We start from the raw sequence: 16,269 nt of genomic DNA, 5'->3' as shown, positions 1-16,269 counted from the left end.
GAGCCCGCCTTCAAAGACCCATTTTGAAACTGGTTCCCTTCCAGTCTTGCTCCCCTTGCAGTGGGTGAGACCAACCCCAACTCTCACCTGAGGTGTGCACAGCCCTGCGAGGTGAGGAGCCCCCCATGTGTGGACAGCATGCAGGCTGCCCGCCAGGGTCACCGCCGGCTCAGTTCCTCCAGAGCCCCATCCTTCCGGCCAGCTGCAGGGGAAGCGCCCGCGCCGTCCCGGACGTCCGCGGCGGCCGCGAGAAGGCCCTGGGGCGCGCAGGGGTCTGCCCCGACCTCGGGAACGCCAGGCCCGGCCTCCCCGACGGATGTGAGTGGGGCGGGTACCGAGTTGCGGGCCCCGCCCTGCCCGCCCGCCCCCCGCGGTGGCCGTCCGGGGGCGACACGTCCTGGGAGCGCGCCGGACGGAAGCGCCGCTGGGACTGACACGTGGACTTGGGCGGCGCTGCCCGGTGGCTCGGCCGGGCGGGAGCGGCCCCGGACACGCTGCGCCCGCGCCGTCCGCGCCCGATGCAGCCGCCCCCGGACGAGACCCGCAGGGACGCGGCCGAGGACACCCAGTGGTCCAGGTGGGGCCGCGCGCGTCGGGGGATGGTCAGGGGAGGGTGCGGGCGTCCTGGGCGGAGACAGCTCCCGCCGGCGGCACCTTGCTCCGCCTAGGGGCCACGTACCACCCGGCCGCCTCCCTTCCATCCAGGGCCCGGTTCCCTACTACGCCGTCAGCTCTCTGCAGGCTAGGTCGGGTCTTGGGGGATGGGAGGGCTGGGGTCAGGGCCTCCCAGCTCAGGACCACACACGTTGACAGGCCCCAGCCCCCGCCTGTGACCACCCACCTGAGGGCCACCTGTAGGTGCCCAGTCAGTGGGCTGGGGGCAGGGGGCTACCCTGGAACCTGTAGCAGACTCTGACCCCTGCCATCCTGGGCAAGTTGTCTACGTGAGGCCTCCTCCCTCGAGCTGACCCAGGAGCCAACCCAAGTGATAGGAGCTCTGCAGGCGGCTGGGCAGAGGGCTGGAGCTTCTAGAGAGTCCTGTTGCTTTGTAGCAGTCTGTCTTTGCCTTCACCACCTCCCTCCCTCCCTGCCTGGTTTAGAAAGGAGCACCTTACAGGCAGGCAGCAGGGTCCTGGGTGGAGTGGTTCACACCCTGTGTGGATAAAGGTGATGAGAACTGTGACAAAGGGCTGTGGCGACCGTGTGCAGCTGCTGACTGCTGTGTAGACCACCCAGAGGCAGGGCTGTTCCCCAGGGACATATCTGACAGGGCAGCCGGCAGCCTCAACCCCGCTTCTCTCTGGCCCTTGCCCTCTGTCCCCAGCAGCAGGCACAGTTCCCTTTTCCGAATCGAGGGTCCACGTGACCTCGTGTTTGCTCAACCATGGGTGCTTCTCAGGCATGGGGGCCTTCGGCAGGAAGCAGAAGTTTCTAGAAAAGTTGGGGGCATGGACAAGACTCAGGACTGGGCAGAATGAGGGGATGAAGGTCTTTGGTACTTTTCATGGCTGATCCTGTCATGACCTTACGTGTTCCCAGCAAGCCCTTCCGGAGACCAGGATTCTGGGTCTGGCGTTTTGATCAGTCGCCACATCTGGGTCGCCTGCACCAGCAGACTTGCTGGTTCGGTGTCCCCAGCACCCGTGGAGGATGTCCCTTCGCCCGGCCAGCGGCACTGCCTGCCAGCTCAGGGACAGGGCCGCGGGTCCTCCAGGGCCCTGGGAGGAAGCCCATAGCACCTGGCCCCCCAACTCCTGTGGGGGTCCCCATTTTGGTGCCTTAAGTTCAGGGTCAACCAGTGGTCTGGAAGCTGATGCCTTTCCTGACCTCTCGGTGCCCTGCCAGCCTTCCAGAGTAGGCCAGTCTCAGCCGGCTTTCCCTGGTTTCCAACTGGACTTCCCACCCAGAGAGCAAACAGAACCAGGCTCCTGGGGCGCTGGCAAATTGCATCCAAAGGAGGGGCAGGTGTGCTGGGGGTGCGGTCCCATCTATGCAGGTGACCCTTCATAACTTTGGCCACAGAAAGGAACAAAGCTTCCTTTTTAAAGGCATCTTCCGGCTGTGGTTGTTCATGGATGTTGGAAGCTCTGCTCCCCGGTGCCTGGGCTCGCAGGGCTCACCTGCAGGCTTTGGAGGTCACCCTGCGCCAGCCTCTGAGGCTCATGGACCTGCACTCACCAGTCCTCTGCCCGCTTCTGCCGGTTGGCCTGCCGTGCCAGGCTGGAAAAGTGGGGGCAAGAGGGGGGACTGGAGACGTCATTTCCGCGGTTGGAGCCCCAGAGGAGACAGACCCTGAGCTCCTCTGGGGGTCGCTGAGCCAGTTCCTCCTGTGGCCTCCTTAGCCTTCCTGATGCCCCTCCCCTGTCCTACCCCCAGACCCCACTCACAGTCTGGTTCTGTAAAGAAAATTAGCATTTGAGGCCACCAGGCCCCAGGAGAGTCCTCGACCTGCCCTATGGGGTTCTGCCCCCGCTTCGCCTCTGAGAGGGGCAGCCCCCAGACCTGCCTCATCAGCCACTGCGCTGCTATCCCCACTTCTGAGTCATTCCAGTCACCCTTTGCCAACCAGGAAGGAAGGTGGGGGCACGATGGCCTCTCCCTGGTCACTGAGGGTCACTAGGCAGCTTCCAAGGGGGCATCTGCCCCCAACCAGTTGAGCAGATGTCTCCTGGGACTGCAGAATCGCGGGCCTTCCAACATGGGACACTTTCCCACTGGACTCATAGGAAGCTCTAATAGAAAATGCAAATTGTCACAGAGTACTGCCCAGGAGCCCCATCCTTGCCCCTCCTCAGGGCACCCAGAGACCAGAGACGCAGCATGAAATCTGTGGTCCAGTGCACCTGGGGAAACTGAGGCCCAGGGAAAGGAGGGCCCCCGCAGTCAGGCTGGGGCCCAGAGTAGCACCCAAGTGTCTCCTTGGGAGAGTTGCTCATCACATCAGACCATTCCTTTCGTCCAGAGCTAACAGCACTTTGGACAGTAATTCCCAGACTCCTAACTGGCAAACACAACCCTCTGGGGAAGCAGGCTGGGCTTATGCCCCCCAAGTCCCCTCGAGTGGAGGTCTGTCTCCACTGGTGGGATTGCAGGACCCCACAGCCTCCAGGGGGCAGCAGCTGGATGATGTGGCCCTGAGCCTCCCCCCACCCAGGGCCTCTGCAAGCCTGAGACACGGGAAGGCTCCCCATCTCGTTTCCTGGCCTGTGGGAAAGTGCACTGAGTTGCCAGGGGGAGTGGAACGGGGTTGGGGGGGAAATGCTGGTAGGAGGTGGACGCTGTTGCCAAGCCTCCCCCGGCCCCACCCCAACCCCCCAGTCAACAGCTCCTTGTTGGGGCTTCGGGTGCTGGCAGTCACCTTGCTAGTCACTGACCTGTGAGGGAGACAGGCGTCAGGGGAATGAGCCCATCTTCACCGAGGAAACTGAAGCTCAGGAGGTCTGGTGGTTGGGCCCGTGTCCGCCTCCCCATGTGGCTGCACTTGCCCCAGGTGGCAGTGGCCATGACCTGGAGATAATGGACATGGCCCATCACGCCCATTTACCAGTCTCCTGGTGCGTGACGCCCACTGGCTCAGGGCACGAAGTTACACTCAGGGCCTCTGAGGTCTCTTACTCCTGGGAGGCATCCAGGCAAGGGCTCCGGCCCTCCCAGCGCTGGTCCTGGCCTCACCCTGGACTGTCCCCCAAGGCGGCCTCAGCCTGGGGGGATGCCACAGGGAGGGGATATGCCTCCGTGCCCACAGATGGAGTCAAAGCTTCTGCCGCCCTTGGCCCCTCTCGCTGTTTTCAGGCCAATACCCAGCAAGGCAGCCAAGGGACCCCCCGCCAGGTCCAGACAGGGGTTCAAAGGTTTGAATGGGCTTGGGGCACAAGGGTGAGACTCTAGGGTCCAGGCTCATCTGCCAGGTTTGAGGTCCCTGCCCTCTGTTCCTTTTTTTTTTTTTTTTTGGTGACACCACTGCATGCCTTGTGAGATCTTAGTTTCCCGACCAGGGATTGAAACCCACCTCCCACCCCCCAGCCCCCACCCCCTGCACCAGAGTCCTAATCACTGGATCACAGGGGAATTCCCTCTCTTGGACATGGGTTTGGGTAGACTCTGGCAGTTAGTGATGGACAGGGAGGCCTGGCATGCTGCGGTTCATGGGGTCGCAAAGAGTCAGACACGACTGAGCGACTGAACTAAACTGAACTGTTCTGAGAACTGCCCATGCACTCCTGCTGACCTTGCCTGCCCAGTGGCCTTCCCAAGGCCTTACAGCACTGACGCCTTGGCCCCTTTCCGCCAGGCCTGGGGATGAGGGGGGGCAGACTTGAAGCCTCTGCCCTGTTTCCTCCCCACAACCTGAGCAGCATCACACTCTCCCGCCCCCCGACCTCACCCCTGCCCTAGGAGAACCCTTGCCCCATTTAGGCAGGTGAGCCCAGGTGTAAACAGGATGCCCAAGACACCCCCTCAAGGCTGCCTCAAGGCCTCCCCACTCTCCTGACCCCCCCACCTCACCCCTGCCCCAGGAGAACCCTTGCCCCAGTTAGGCAGGAGAGCCCAGGTGTATGCAGTATCCCCAAGGCACCCAAAGGCTGCCTCAAGGCCTCCCCCCTCCTGAACTCCCCACTGCTGTGACCCCTGCAGGGGATGTCCCCACATTGCACAAAGACATCACAAGTCACTAGTGGTGCCCTCCCCCAGGCCATTCCCCATCCTCCCCGGACAGAAAGGGCACTGAGGCTCTTCTCTCTCTCATTTAAAAATCCCACCACCCCCATCTCATCTTTAAGAACAGTTGTAGATTGGATCAGGAAGATCTCCTGGAGGAGGGCCTGGCAACCCTCTCCAGTATTCTTGCCTGGAGAATCCCATGAACAGAGGAGCCTGGCGGGTTACAGTCCCAAAGTAGAGTCTCAAACAGTTGGACATGACTAAAGCAACTTAGTATGCACACACAGATTTACAGAGCTACGGTGAAGCCGGTAAAGACTTCCCTGTGCCCCATACTAGAGTCCCCCTTTCACATCCCAGATCAGTGTCCATTTGTCACTGTCCATGGACTGCCGTGGACAGTACTGCCACCGAGCCACACTGCTTGGGTCCTGCACTTCCCCCTGATGTCCTGGGATGCCTCTTCCCACCCCACCTTGGACCAGGGTCCTATAGGTGCTGAGCCCCTGGGCTCTTGTCTCTGACTTCTGATTTGGTGACTGATAATTGAGGAGTGCTGGCCAGGAGTTTGGAAGACAGTCCCCGTATGGATATTGTCTGGCAACCTTCCTAGGAGATTGGGGCTGCCTCCCTGCTGCCCAGGCTCCTCTAAGGGGCCTCTGGCCCCCACGGCATGCTGGCCACCTCACACCACTTTCCCCTGGGTTCCCTGCTGAGCAGACCCAGCTTTCCTGGGGGCCTTGCAGGGGCCACAGCACTGGTCCTACCTCCCCTCTGCCTCAACTGGGGTCCTGCCAGCCCGTTGCCCCCTTGGTGGGTTACACTTGGTCTGTGGAAACTGAGTGCCTATGTCCTGGAGCACTGGATCTCCCCCACTGCAGCTTATTAACCTGCCCTTGCTGGCCACCGTGTTGCTCCACCTCCGCTGTTTCAGGGACCTCAGGCGTCATTTCCAGCATCTGCCTCTTCCTCCCAGGAGTCACCAGACATGGGCAGGTGGGCGTTCGAGAGGTGGCCGAGCTGTCCCTCACATCAGCCTCTCTCTCCCCAGGCCCGAGTGCCAGGTATGGACAGGGACACTGCTGTTGGGCACGTGCCTGCTCTACTGTGCCCGCGTCAGCATGCCTGTCTGCGCCGCCTCCATGAGCCAGGACTTCGGCTGGAACAAGAAAGAGGCCGGCGTCGTGCTCAGCAGCTTCTTCTGGGGCTACTGCCTGACTCAGGTGGTGGGCGGCCACCTGGGGGACCGGTAATCCCTGCCCCCCAGGCCAGGCTGGGAGAAGGGGCTCCTAGGAACAGAATGTGGGGACTGGAAGACCCGAGGTCTGAGCAGGGGTGGGCTCGGCCAGCACTCAGCTGTCTTGGGGTGCTTGGCTCCTTGGGGACCCCATCCCCTCCTCAGCAGGATCTCCTGGTCCAGCCCATCCTGGCAGCCTGGCCGCACAGCTCCGCATGGCCTCCCTCTTGTCCCCCTTGCAGGATCGGCGGCGAGAAGGTCATCCTGCTCTCAGCTTCTGCCTGGGGCTTCATCACCGTGGCCACTCCACTGCTCGCACACCTTGGCAGCGCCCACCTGGCCTTCATGACCTTCTCTCGCATCCTCACAGGCTTGCTCCAAGGTGGGGGCCCAAGCGCAGCAAAGCAAGGGATTGTGTGCACACGTGTGTGTGCGTGTGTACCTGTGCCTATGGGTGCGTGTTCAGGCAGGTGTTCTTGAGCATGCATACGTGTCCTCGTGTGGGGGCCTGTGTATGGTATGCCTCAAATTCTGCCTCAAATCACAGCGGGTGCATTAGCACCCAAGGCTGTTGCTGGTGAGGACGCGCCTGGTGGGGCAGGTGGTCAGCGGAGGACCCTTCCCACTGGCGGGCAGCCAGCTCTCAGTCTCACATCCCTGCACCGGTGTTTGTCTGTGCTCTGGTGCCTTGGCACCCGAACACTTTCTGTTTTCTAGAGTCACTTCACAGGCTGGCTGGCACGTTCTAATGTCACATGTCCTGCTGCCACAAAGTCTGCTCCAGGGATGGTGGCCACCAGGCTGCCTCGTGGTGCAGTCAGCTCCACCATGGAGATGTGCCCAGTTGCAGGCCACACCCCACGCTGGCTGGGCCAGCAGGCAGAGGGATGCCAGCTTTCCCAAGACCTCTGGGTCTCATGCTTTGGGGACGTTACGCTTCTGGAGAGAGGGCTCCTCAAAGGCCCCCGGGGGGCGGGGGGGAGTTGGTGGCAGGGTCTCACGCCCTCCCTCCGGGGGTGGGATGACTTTCTGAGCTCCTTCCCTACCCCAGCCTGGCATCTGACAGGATACACCCCGTTCCTTACCATATCTCCCACTTCCCAGAGCCTGGGCTGGGGGTGGGCTTGCCTCCAGCCCACACCCCCAGAATCCCAGACATCCTGGACTGGGCCTCTCCCTGATTCCTGATCAGCCCCATCGGCCCAGCCTAGGGGTGGTCCTGGTGCTCCAGGCAGTCCAGCACCTGCACTCCTTCCAAATCACCCCATGTGACCATGTCTAGTACTGTCTGTCCTGCAGCTGAGGCAGGACTGAGCTGTGTGACACCTGACTGGTGGCTGCCCCCTGGGCACCCGGCTGTTTCTCCCCACCCTACTAGGGGGCGGAAGGACTTCTCTGTGTGACCTGTTACAGTGAACAGACCAGGGGTCCAGGGGCAATTCTCACCCTGGGTGACCAGCGCTTGGTGTGGGCAGTGCTGGGTTCCAAAGGGAAGGTGGGGGCCATGTCCTTTCCCAGTGCCCCTGCCTCTGAGCCTCTCCTGGGTGCTTTTGGAGAAAAACCCAGTGTAACAGGCAAGAGTTGCAGGCCCCCAGTAGTTTTGCTTTTTTCAAAACTAGATTTTGAAATAATTATAGCTTCACAGGAAGTTGCAATGAAAGCTGCAGGGAGGCCCCAAGCTGCTCCCCCCCGCCCCCTCCACCTCCCTGCAGCAACATATCCCATAGCTACAGGGCAATGTCACAGCCAGGACCCGGCACTGTGGTCCCTCAAGGCCTTGCAGGTCTCACCCGACATTCATGCACCGTGTGTGTTAGTGTGTGCACTTGTCACGTGTGTGCATGATCCTCTGTGTCAGTGCCAGGACTCTGGAGCCCTGTGGCCTTGAGAGCCGGCATAACCCCGCTCCGTACCACCCCCAACTGCCCTAGCTGAATGTCTCCTTAGCCAAGTGTCAGGAAAAGCCCAGATCTGTTGTCCTGGGGGTGATGCAAGGAGGAAGGAGACCTGGGCTTGGACAGTCACCGAGGGCCCCTGGTACTTCCAGCCCATCTCTCATGCCTCGACCTGCTGCCCTGGTGGGCGTCGTGGGCCAACTGGCTCGGGACACAGCTCCACATGGCCCCTTTCTTCTCCACCTGCTCCAGGGGTTTACTTCCCTGCGCTGACCAGCCTGCTGTCCCAGAAGGTGCGGGAGAGTGAGCGAGCCTTCACCTACAGCACCGTGGGGGCCGGCTCCCAGTTCGGGTAAGTCCCAGCCTGGGGCTGGCGGGGACAGGCCACATGTGCGAATGCCACAGGGCCACACAGGTTCAGTGATGGTGACACATGGAGAGTCTGCTCCTGGAGGCACTTGCTGCCCGCCGCCCTCCCCCCATCACTGTGTTTGCTTTGTCTCCCTGGGGCCAGCGGCAGATGAAATGGGCTTTGGGGCTCTTGCCCACTTATGTTCACTTTCATCTGCACTGACAGAACTGGATGGGGGCCTTCTCCATGGGGGAAGTGGCCTGCGTTTGCTTTAGAGGGCACCTATCGTGGTCCAGTCATGACAGATCTGATCCTGTGTCCCTCTCTACTGCATGTCCCCCAGAGCACCAGACCCTCCGTGGGGTGTCTTGCTGTCCTAATGGGGCTTTCCAACCCCTGGGTTCAGGGCCTCACTTCACTGCTGCCAAGTTCCAGGCAAGAATGCAGAGGGGCCAGGGGTGCCTGTGGGGGTGGCTGGGAGCTGCCCAGATGGAAGCCCTGGGTGCCCAGTGAAACATGAATTTCAGAGAAGCAGTATGAGACGAATCACACCAAGAAAGGTTCACAGTGCATCTGAAATCCCATCTCACTGGGTGACCTGGACCTGTTGGGTGGGAGCAGGTAGACGGGAGGCACAGGGAGAGACCGTGCCCAACCCCGTCCCCTCAGATGGGGAAATGGAGGCTCAGAGCAGAAGGCAGCCTCCACGGGCCTTGGTGGGAAGCTTTTTCCTTCTTTAACCATCTCCTGGTCGAGCCTCAGCACATGGGGGGCAGTGGGGAGAAGCTCCTGGGCAGACAGGCCAGCCTGTGGCGGGGAGGCCCCCAGGACACAGGGAGGCAGTGGGGTTTGGAGGTTTTTTCTGCATTTAGAAGTCTTTTTGAAATTTCATCCTCTCTGATAACGAGGAGCTGAAAACAGCGTGGTGGTTTTATGTCAGCGAATTCTTGCAATCACTTGTCTTCTCATTGCCTTTTTTTATTTTAAAAAGATTCATGTGCAAGTGTAGGGCAACTGAAGGCCTAGTAGGGAGATCCTAGCGCAAAGCAGGGCCCCTGTGCCACATCATGACTGCGTGGCTATGCCTGAGTACCACGCCGGCCTGTGGCATCAGAATGCCCTGCCAGCTCGCACCCCTAGCATCCCGCACAGAACCTGCCCTCCTGGGCAGCTGCTCCACAGATGACAGGGTGCCCTGTTTTCCAGGGAGTCAGCTCACACAAGGTGGGGTCGCAGAGGCAACTCTGGCCCCTGTGAAGCAAGGGTCCTGGCCACGCCCGCTGTCTTTGCAGGACGCTGGTGACTGGGGCTGTGGGCTCCCTGCTCCTGGACTGGTATGGCTGGCCAAGCGTCTTCTACTTCTCGGGCGGGCTCACCCTGCTGTGGGTGGGTTACGTGTACAGGTGTCTCCTGAATGAGAGAGGTACGTGCCGCTCCCCAGGGAGGTTGGGAGGCCTGGTGCCCTCCTGGTGCCTCGTCCCCTCCAGGGAAGGGCCACTGAACCGTGTGGGCCCGGGGACCCGAGGCTGTGGCTCTGCCCTCCAGAGAAGGATGCCCCAAATAGAGAGAATGCCTGCTCCCTGAGTCTCATCCGGGCTACGGTCAAGTCTGGGAGCTGTTGGATGAATGCAGACGTGCAGGAGCCGCTCGGCTGGCACAGGCAGTTTGCAGGGGAAATGGTGGCCTCCAGTGACAGGAATGGGGCCTGAGAGGTTTGAGGGCTCAGGACAGATAGTCAGCACTAATGTCCACCCCCAAAGGCAAGTGCTGCCGACCCCAGAGGCTGGCAGAGAGGGTGTACAGCCCCCACGTACAGCCAGGGGCCCACAAGCTGCCCCCAGCCTCTGGTCTCTGGGAGCAGGTCCATCCTCCCCTGGATGGCTTTCAGGTGGACCTGCCTCCCCCCTCAGATCTCATCCTGGCCCTGGGCATCCTGGCGCAGGGCCTGCCCGTGTCCAGACACACCAAGGTGCCCTGGAGACAGCTCTTCCGAAAGCCTTCTGTCTGGTGAGCGGGCTGTCGTGGGGATGGGGATAGGGGGCCTGGGGAGCAGCCGGCGCGGAGGCAGCTCCACTCGGCTCCCCGCTCTCAGCCCCTGGCCATCCTGGTATGGGGAGGGGCTCCAGGTGTGGATGCTGAGCCTGGCACCCGCCCCCCAGGGCAGCCATCATCTCCCAGCTCTCGGCGGCCTGCTCCTTCTTCATCCTCCTCTCCTGGCTGCCGACCTTCTTTAAGGAGACCTTCCCCAGCTCCAAGGTGGGTTGGCCACCAGGCAGCTCGCAGGGTGGGGGGCACCGCAAGGCGTGTGCAGAGAGCTGGGTTCCTTCTGCCCAGGCTCTGGCAGTTCTTACACCATGTGGCCCAGCGCCGGTGCCTGGGTGCACACAGGAGAGGCCCAGCTACTGCCCTGTCTGCCCACCCAACTGTGGACAGTCCTTCCTGGGGTTGGGGGGCATGCAGGGTTCCTGATGTGGGCACAGATATGCTGCAGTCAGCCTGGCTGGCTTCACTCCAGCCGCCCAGCCACCAGACCCCCCGGTCTGGTGACCAGGAACATCGGGTCACACACTCTGGGCAGGACGCAATCCCCAGCTCTACCCCCACCCTGTGGGGAGCCACGAGGGAGGTCCTGCTCACAGGGGAGACAGCACCAGTGGGCCCAGCGCTCGGTCCGTGTCGGGGATGGATTAGGGTCTGGGAGGCCTAGTCTGTGGGCAGAAGAGAGACTTACTGCGCAGCGGTCATGGGCAGCGGCCACCCCACCCCTTTGTCCTCTCCGGGTGGCCAGGTGCCCACTCTGGATGCCTCTTACGTCCCTCCACTCCCTCCCTCCAGGGCTGGATCTTCAACGTGGTGCCCTGGCTGGTGGCCATTCCTGCCAGTCTGCTCAGCGGGCTTCTCTCTGACCATCTCATCAATCAGGGTGAGCCCTGGAGGAGGGGAGGGAGGCATCCCTCCTGGGTGCCGCTACAGCAAGGAGGAGGCCACACCCCTGAGGACTAGCCATGATGTGGGTCCCTGGTCCAGAGAGCCAGCCCTGGGGGCCCTGGTGCCCGGCTCCCAGCCTGACAGCCAATGGCTGCTTCCAGCCTGCCTCCTCCCTAGCCTGTTCCCTGTGAAGGGGACATATTCACCATGTAGCAGTAGATTCTCCCACCTAGGTGCTAGACACAGCCCCCCGGTGGGGTCAGAGCACAGACCTGCACACCCATGCACACCCGAGGATGACCATCTCACAGGCATGCTCCGCTTAAATATCAGTCTTGTCCTTGTTACCAAAGGAACCACCCACTCACTGAGGGAAAAGTAGAAAATTTGCAGAAACACAAAGAAAACATTTTGTAATCCTTGAGTGCCTTGCTTTGCTCAGCCTCTAAGTGCACACACACACTCATACACATGTGCACATGGCTCAGATGATGCAGGCTGTCCCCCGCGAGCCTGGCCCAGCCCTCCTCTCCCTGCAGCCCTGCCAGGTGGGACCCCTCCAGATGCTGTCAGGGGTGGGGCGGCACAGATGGCCAGCGGGACTTTCTGGTCTTCCCCTGTCCAGGTTACAGGACCATCACCGTTCGGAAGTTCATGCAGGTAGGAAGGTCCTGAGACCGCTCTCTCCTGACTTTCCCACTCTGACCTTGTTTTGCTCCCAGGGCCCCTGACCTAGAAGGTGGCTAGTGTGGTGCAGCGGCTGGAGGACTCCCTAGGTCAGCTCTGGGGACTGGTCTGGCTAGCTGAGGCCCTTCCCTGAGCCCTGGTACCCATTTTTGGGCCTGAGTCTGCACTCGTTGACTGGGGCTTCTCTGGCTGCAACTAGCACGGCCAGCTGGTTAGCGTAGCCTTGTCCCATGTCCTCCGGGCATGAGAGGGAGCCCCACCCACCCTCATTCACTGCACCCCGGGCAGCCCAGGAAGGCCCAAGGCTCCCACCGCGTCCCCACTTGTCTCTCCTGCAGGTGATGGGCCTTGGCCTGTCCAGTGTTTTTGCCCTGTGTCTGGGCCACACGTCAAGCTTTTGTAACTCTGTGGTCTTCGCATCAGCCTCCATCGGCCTCCAGACCTTCAACCACAGGTGAGGACCAGGTGCCTCATCCACCAGAGCCCCCCACGCCGCCTTTGGGCTCCCGGGTCTTGGGTACGGGGGAGGAGCCATGTGTCTCAGCATGCACGTGGAGGGTGGGTGGTGACAGGTCCCCATGAGTGAACCATGAGGCGAAGAGGAATGGAGCCGGCGAGGACCTGGGCTTTTTGGGAAAATGAAGTGGTGTTTGGGGGACAGCTGACAGAGGAGATGCTGATCTCTGAGCAGCATCCTTTGAGCTGAAGGTGGGGATCGAGCCTCATGTCCCACAACCTGCGCTGCAGCTCAGGGTTTAATCAGGAAAACAGCTCTGAATTGTTCTGAGTTGGAACTTGATGTCGTTTTCCGAATTATTGGACAGCAAAGTTGAGCGTGCACTCAAGCAAGCTTGCCTCCCGTCTTATTTCATTCTGGGAGTGGGTCCCGCGCTATCACTATTGCTGAGCTGGGGCTGACCTCCTGGTGTGGTGGACAGGCCTGGCTGGCCTCTGGGATCCAGGTGATCAAAAGAGCTACAGCTGGCATGGTGGGTGGCAGCCATCCTTTGATCACTCGCCCCCGTTCTCTCCTCTTTCCCACAGCGGCATTTCCGTTAATATCCAGGATCTGGCCCCTTCCTGTGCCGGCTTTCTGTTTGGTAAGGACCACAGGTCCTCTTTGAATAGGGAGCAGTTGCCCCTTCCTGCTCGGGGCCCCTAGGGCCTACCCCCTGGCATGTGGGCTGTGGGAGGGTTCCAGTGGGCTTCCACCGACCAATCCTCATTCTCCCTGTCCTATTCCAGGCGTGGCCAACACAGCCGGGGCCTTGGCAGGTGAGAGGTGGGCTGGGGTCCCCTGCCTGCGGGTTTCAAGCTGCCCCACCCCTGTGTCCTCCCACCCTCTGCCTCAGCCCTCAGGATGGGGCATGGTGCCCCTTGGCGGTCCCATAGTGTTAGAGCAGTTGGGGGGAGCTCAGACCCTGGAGCTGGCTGTGGGGCGAGGATAGAGCTGCCCTTCGTGGTGTTCACGCTCACAATGACATGGAGCCCCTGCACATGAGTGGGTCCTCAGAGACTGAGGACTGGATTGCAATGACAGACCTGGTGCCCTCAGGGCCCCTAGCTTCTCTCTGCACTGTCCTCGCAGGGGCTGGACAGCCTGTCCTCAAGCCGGCCTGTCTGTCCCCCAACCAGCCTGTCCCCTCTTGCGGTACAGGTGTAGTGGGCGTGTGCCTGGGCGGCTACCTCATCGAGACCACGGGCTCCTGGACATCTGTGTTCAATCTGGTGGCCGCCATCAGCAGCCTGGGGCTATGCACCTTCCTTGTGTTTGGGAAGGCCCAGCGGGTGGACCTGAGCCCCGCCCATGAGGACCTCTAACCGCCCTGACCTACATCCCTGAGGACCTTGGGCCATCAACAGGGAACTGGGCCCTGCTTAGGGGCCCTTTTGCTCCTGGCCCTAAAGGGAGGGAGCCTCAGCCCAGGGGGGTGCAGCCTGCTCCCCCCCCCCCCGCCTTGGGGGTCTCACCCTTCTTCCAGTTGGTGAAACTTCAGTGTGGATGGATTAGTATCTTTAGTAGCAGCAGCTTCATGACAGACACGGTCTGTTCTGTGTAGATTCATACGAGCCCCACGCAGTCATCCCTCCCTGTGGTCATGTTGGTGCAGGGCAGGCGGTCGACTGGAGTCTCCCCCCGGAACTGCTTGGCTTTGTGTTTCGACACTGGGGGTCAGATCATGCTCTGGAGGGGGCCATCCTATGCACTTTAGGGTCTTTAGCACTATCCCTGGCCCCCACCCACCAGACAGGCCCCTAGTCCCAACAGCCAGCCCTGCCTTCTGACATGACCAAGTGTCCCCAGGGGACCTGTCCCTGGTGCCCCTCCTGTGAATCCCTGGGCACTGCTGATGGACCTGCTCCCCTAGTGCCTCGTGAGGGTGCATGGGCAACTCTCCTGGGCAGGACACACCCTGAACCAGTGGAACCCCTGTCCTCCTTGTTTTTCTCCCTCCCTGTTTACACTAGAGGGACCAGTTGTCTTACAGATTAATAATAGACTCTGCAAGATGTATATGTAGAAAAAAGAAACTATGAGAATATGGAAAATCACACCAAAGCCTTATTTAAATGATGACTATTAAACTATTTAAAAAGAAGACCATTATGTCATTTCACACTCTATTTATAAAAAGAATAAACGCATGTTAAAGATTTATTTCATTCATTTGAGGAAACCAGCAAAGCCTTACAAACAGTTCAAGGAAAATATCAGGAACAGACAGACACCCTGATCCACGTGGGTGCTGACATGAATGCTAAAGCACCGCTGAGATGGGCCTTCCTTGCTCCACCCCAGACAGACCCTGTCTGCACGTCTGTGTCAGAGCCTCTCGGCAGTGCTGTCCTCTGTGCAGATTCTAGGATCAGACAAATCCTAATTTTCCATGTGAGCAAAGATTTCCCCCGACAGCCCCCCACCCCCACTTTTGATCAGGAAGAATCAGAAAGAAAGATTCTCGATTACAAAGTGAGTCTGGCCTCTCTAGGTTTGGCCTGATTGTTTACAGAGACGCAGCAAGAATATGAATTTACCATGAAGGCCTTTCTGTTTGCTTGGCTGGGGTTTTTCACGAGAAACCTCAGGTGGAATTCCAGGCTGTGCTGACCTGAGCTGGGAGCCCAGCCCAGAAAGTTCCCCCATAGTAGGGTGTCCTCCTTAGGACATGGGACGCAGGACAGCCATGGGCTTGTGACTGTTTATGAGTGCCTCTGTACGTTCACCTTGTTGGGCAAGCGTCACCCCCATCTCCACCATGACTTTCTCCTCCCAAATGAGAACTGTCCCCTCCCTGCCAGCCCCTGGCATCCACCATCTGTGTTCTGTCTCTATGGCGCTGACCCCTCGAGGCCCTCATGGGAACCCATCCTACAGTATTTGTCCTTTCATGATGGCTCGTTTCACTAAACATGATGTCCTCACTGTGCATCCGTGTTGAATCATGTAGCAGGATCGCCTTCCTTTTAAGTCCATGTAATATTCTATCGTGTGGATGGACCACGTCTTGTTTAACCTCTTCATCCGTCAGGGGAACACGGGCTGCTTCCACCTCTTGGTCACTGTGAATTCACTGCTGTGAGCCTGGGTGTTAGAATAACACCTTTGTCTTTTGTTGTTCAGTCACTCGGTTGTCTGCTACGCTTTGCAACCTCACGGGCTGCAGCACACTAGGCTTCCCTGTCCTTCACTATCTCCCGGAGTTTGCTCAAACTCATGTCCGTTGAGTTGATGATGCCATCCAACCATCTCATCTTCTTTCACCCTCTTCTCCTTTGTCTTTAACCCACAGCGAACTGTAAACTCTTGGAGAGACTGAGAGAGGGAACACAGCCATCCCATTTGGTGTCTCCGTGCCTGAGTCCTGAGGGATGGGGCCCAGGGCACTCGTGTAAATTGGGATTCCAGGCCTCGGTTGGACTTCTGTCACGGCCTCGCAGTCACCACCTCAGAGGGCAGGAGAAGGAGGAGCCGGGGTGGGGGCACTGGGCCTGCTGTGAGCAGCTGGGCCTTCTCCTCCCATCACTGCTGTTCCTGTCCTGAGCGTCCTCTGGGAGCTGGGTACAGCTCCACCCCTTCCCAAGGCCAATGCTGGGCCCTGGAATGGGCTCCTTGGATTCTAGGTGAAAGCGTTTGCTGGTGGGCAGACAAGTGCTGTTAGCAGAGACAGGGCGGGCAGGAGGTCATGTGTTATCTGGTGCAGGCAGGCCCAGACACGGCCTCACCCCTGGGTGGCCCTGGCAGGGTCCCAGAGCCAACATTGACCCTGAGTGCGGTGGCGGGAAGACGGGGGCAGGCAGGGGACTGGCAGGCTTCTGCAGGGTCACCAGACCCTGGACACCAAAACTGCTGTGCCTTCACTCCCGAGAGGAGGGGCTCTGGCTACCCAGGGCCATGAGTGTGCATTTGTGCGCGGTGTGTGTGTGTGTGTGTGTGTGTGTGTGTGTGTGTGCGCGCGCGCGCGTGCCTCATGTCTATGCCTGCACCGCCCGCGGCCAGAAGTGCATTG

At 60.2% G+C, this 16,269-nt stretch overlaps 1 protein-coding gene across 2 annotated transcripts; it reads left to right on the top strand.

The window, feature by feature from the left end:
* Positions 1 to 384: 384 nt before the first annotated feature.
* Positions 385 to 14,361, top strand: SLC17A9 (solute carrier family 17 member 9). Of its 2 annotated transcripts, XM_065919678.1 has the most exons (13): positions 385 to 577; positions 5,714 to 5,911; positions 6,142 to 6,281; positions 8,047 to 8,146; positions 9,439 to 9,569; positions 10,057 to 10,153; positions 10,306 to 10,402; positions 10,982 to 11,069; positions 11,700 to 11,734; positions 12,100 to 12,215; positions 12,806 to 12,861; positions 13,007 to 13,036; positions 13,419 to 14,361. In XM_065919678.1, exons 1-13 carry the CDS (start codon positions 519 to 521, stop codon positions 13,580 to 13,582), a joined length of 1,311 nt encoding a protein of 436 aa, XP_065775750.1. In that variant the 5' UTR covers positions 385 to 518; the 3' UTR covers positions 13,583 to 14,361. The 2 variants fall into 2 exon arrangements, with proteins under 2 accessions (XP_065775750.1, XP_065775751.1); XM_065919679.1 differs by lacking the exon at positions 13,007 to 13,036.
* The last annotated feature ends 1,908 nt before the right edge of the window (positions 14,362 to 16,269 follow it).

This window comes from Muntiacus reevesi, chromosome 2 (assembly GCF_963930625.1).
Source record: "Muntiacus reevesi chromosome 2, mMunRee1.1, whole genome shotgun sequence".
Taxonomy (NCBI): domain Eukaryota; kingdom Metazoa; phylum Chordata; class Mammalia; order Artiodactyla; family Cervidae; genus Muntiacus; species Muntiacus reevesi.
Note: the sequence above shows the minus strand (reverse complement) of the source record. Positions and strands in the feature narration are given on the sequence as shown.

Coding starts and splice junctions, on each gene's coding strand:
- SLC17A9 (XM_065919678.1), top strand. CDS start 519: ATGCAGCCGCCCCCGGACGAGACCCGCAGGGACGCGGCCGAGGACACC. Junction 578..5,713: donor GAGGACACCCAGTGGTCCAG/GTGGGGCCGCGC, acceptor CTCTCTCCCCAG/GCCCGAGTGCCAGGTATGGA. Junction 9,570..10,056: donor GTGTCTCCTGAATGAGAGAG/GTACGTGCCGCT, acceptor CTCCCCCCTCAG/ATCTCATCCTGGCCCTGGGC.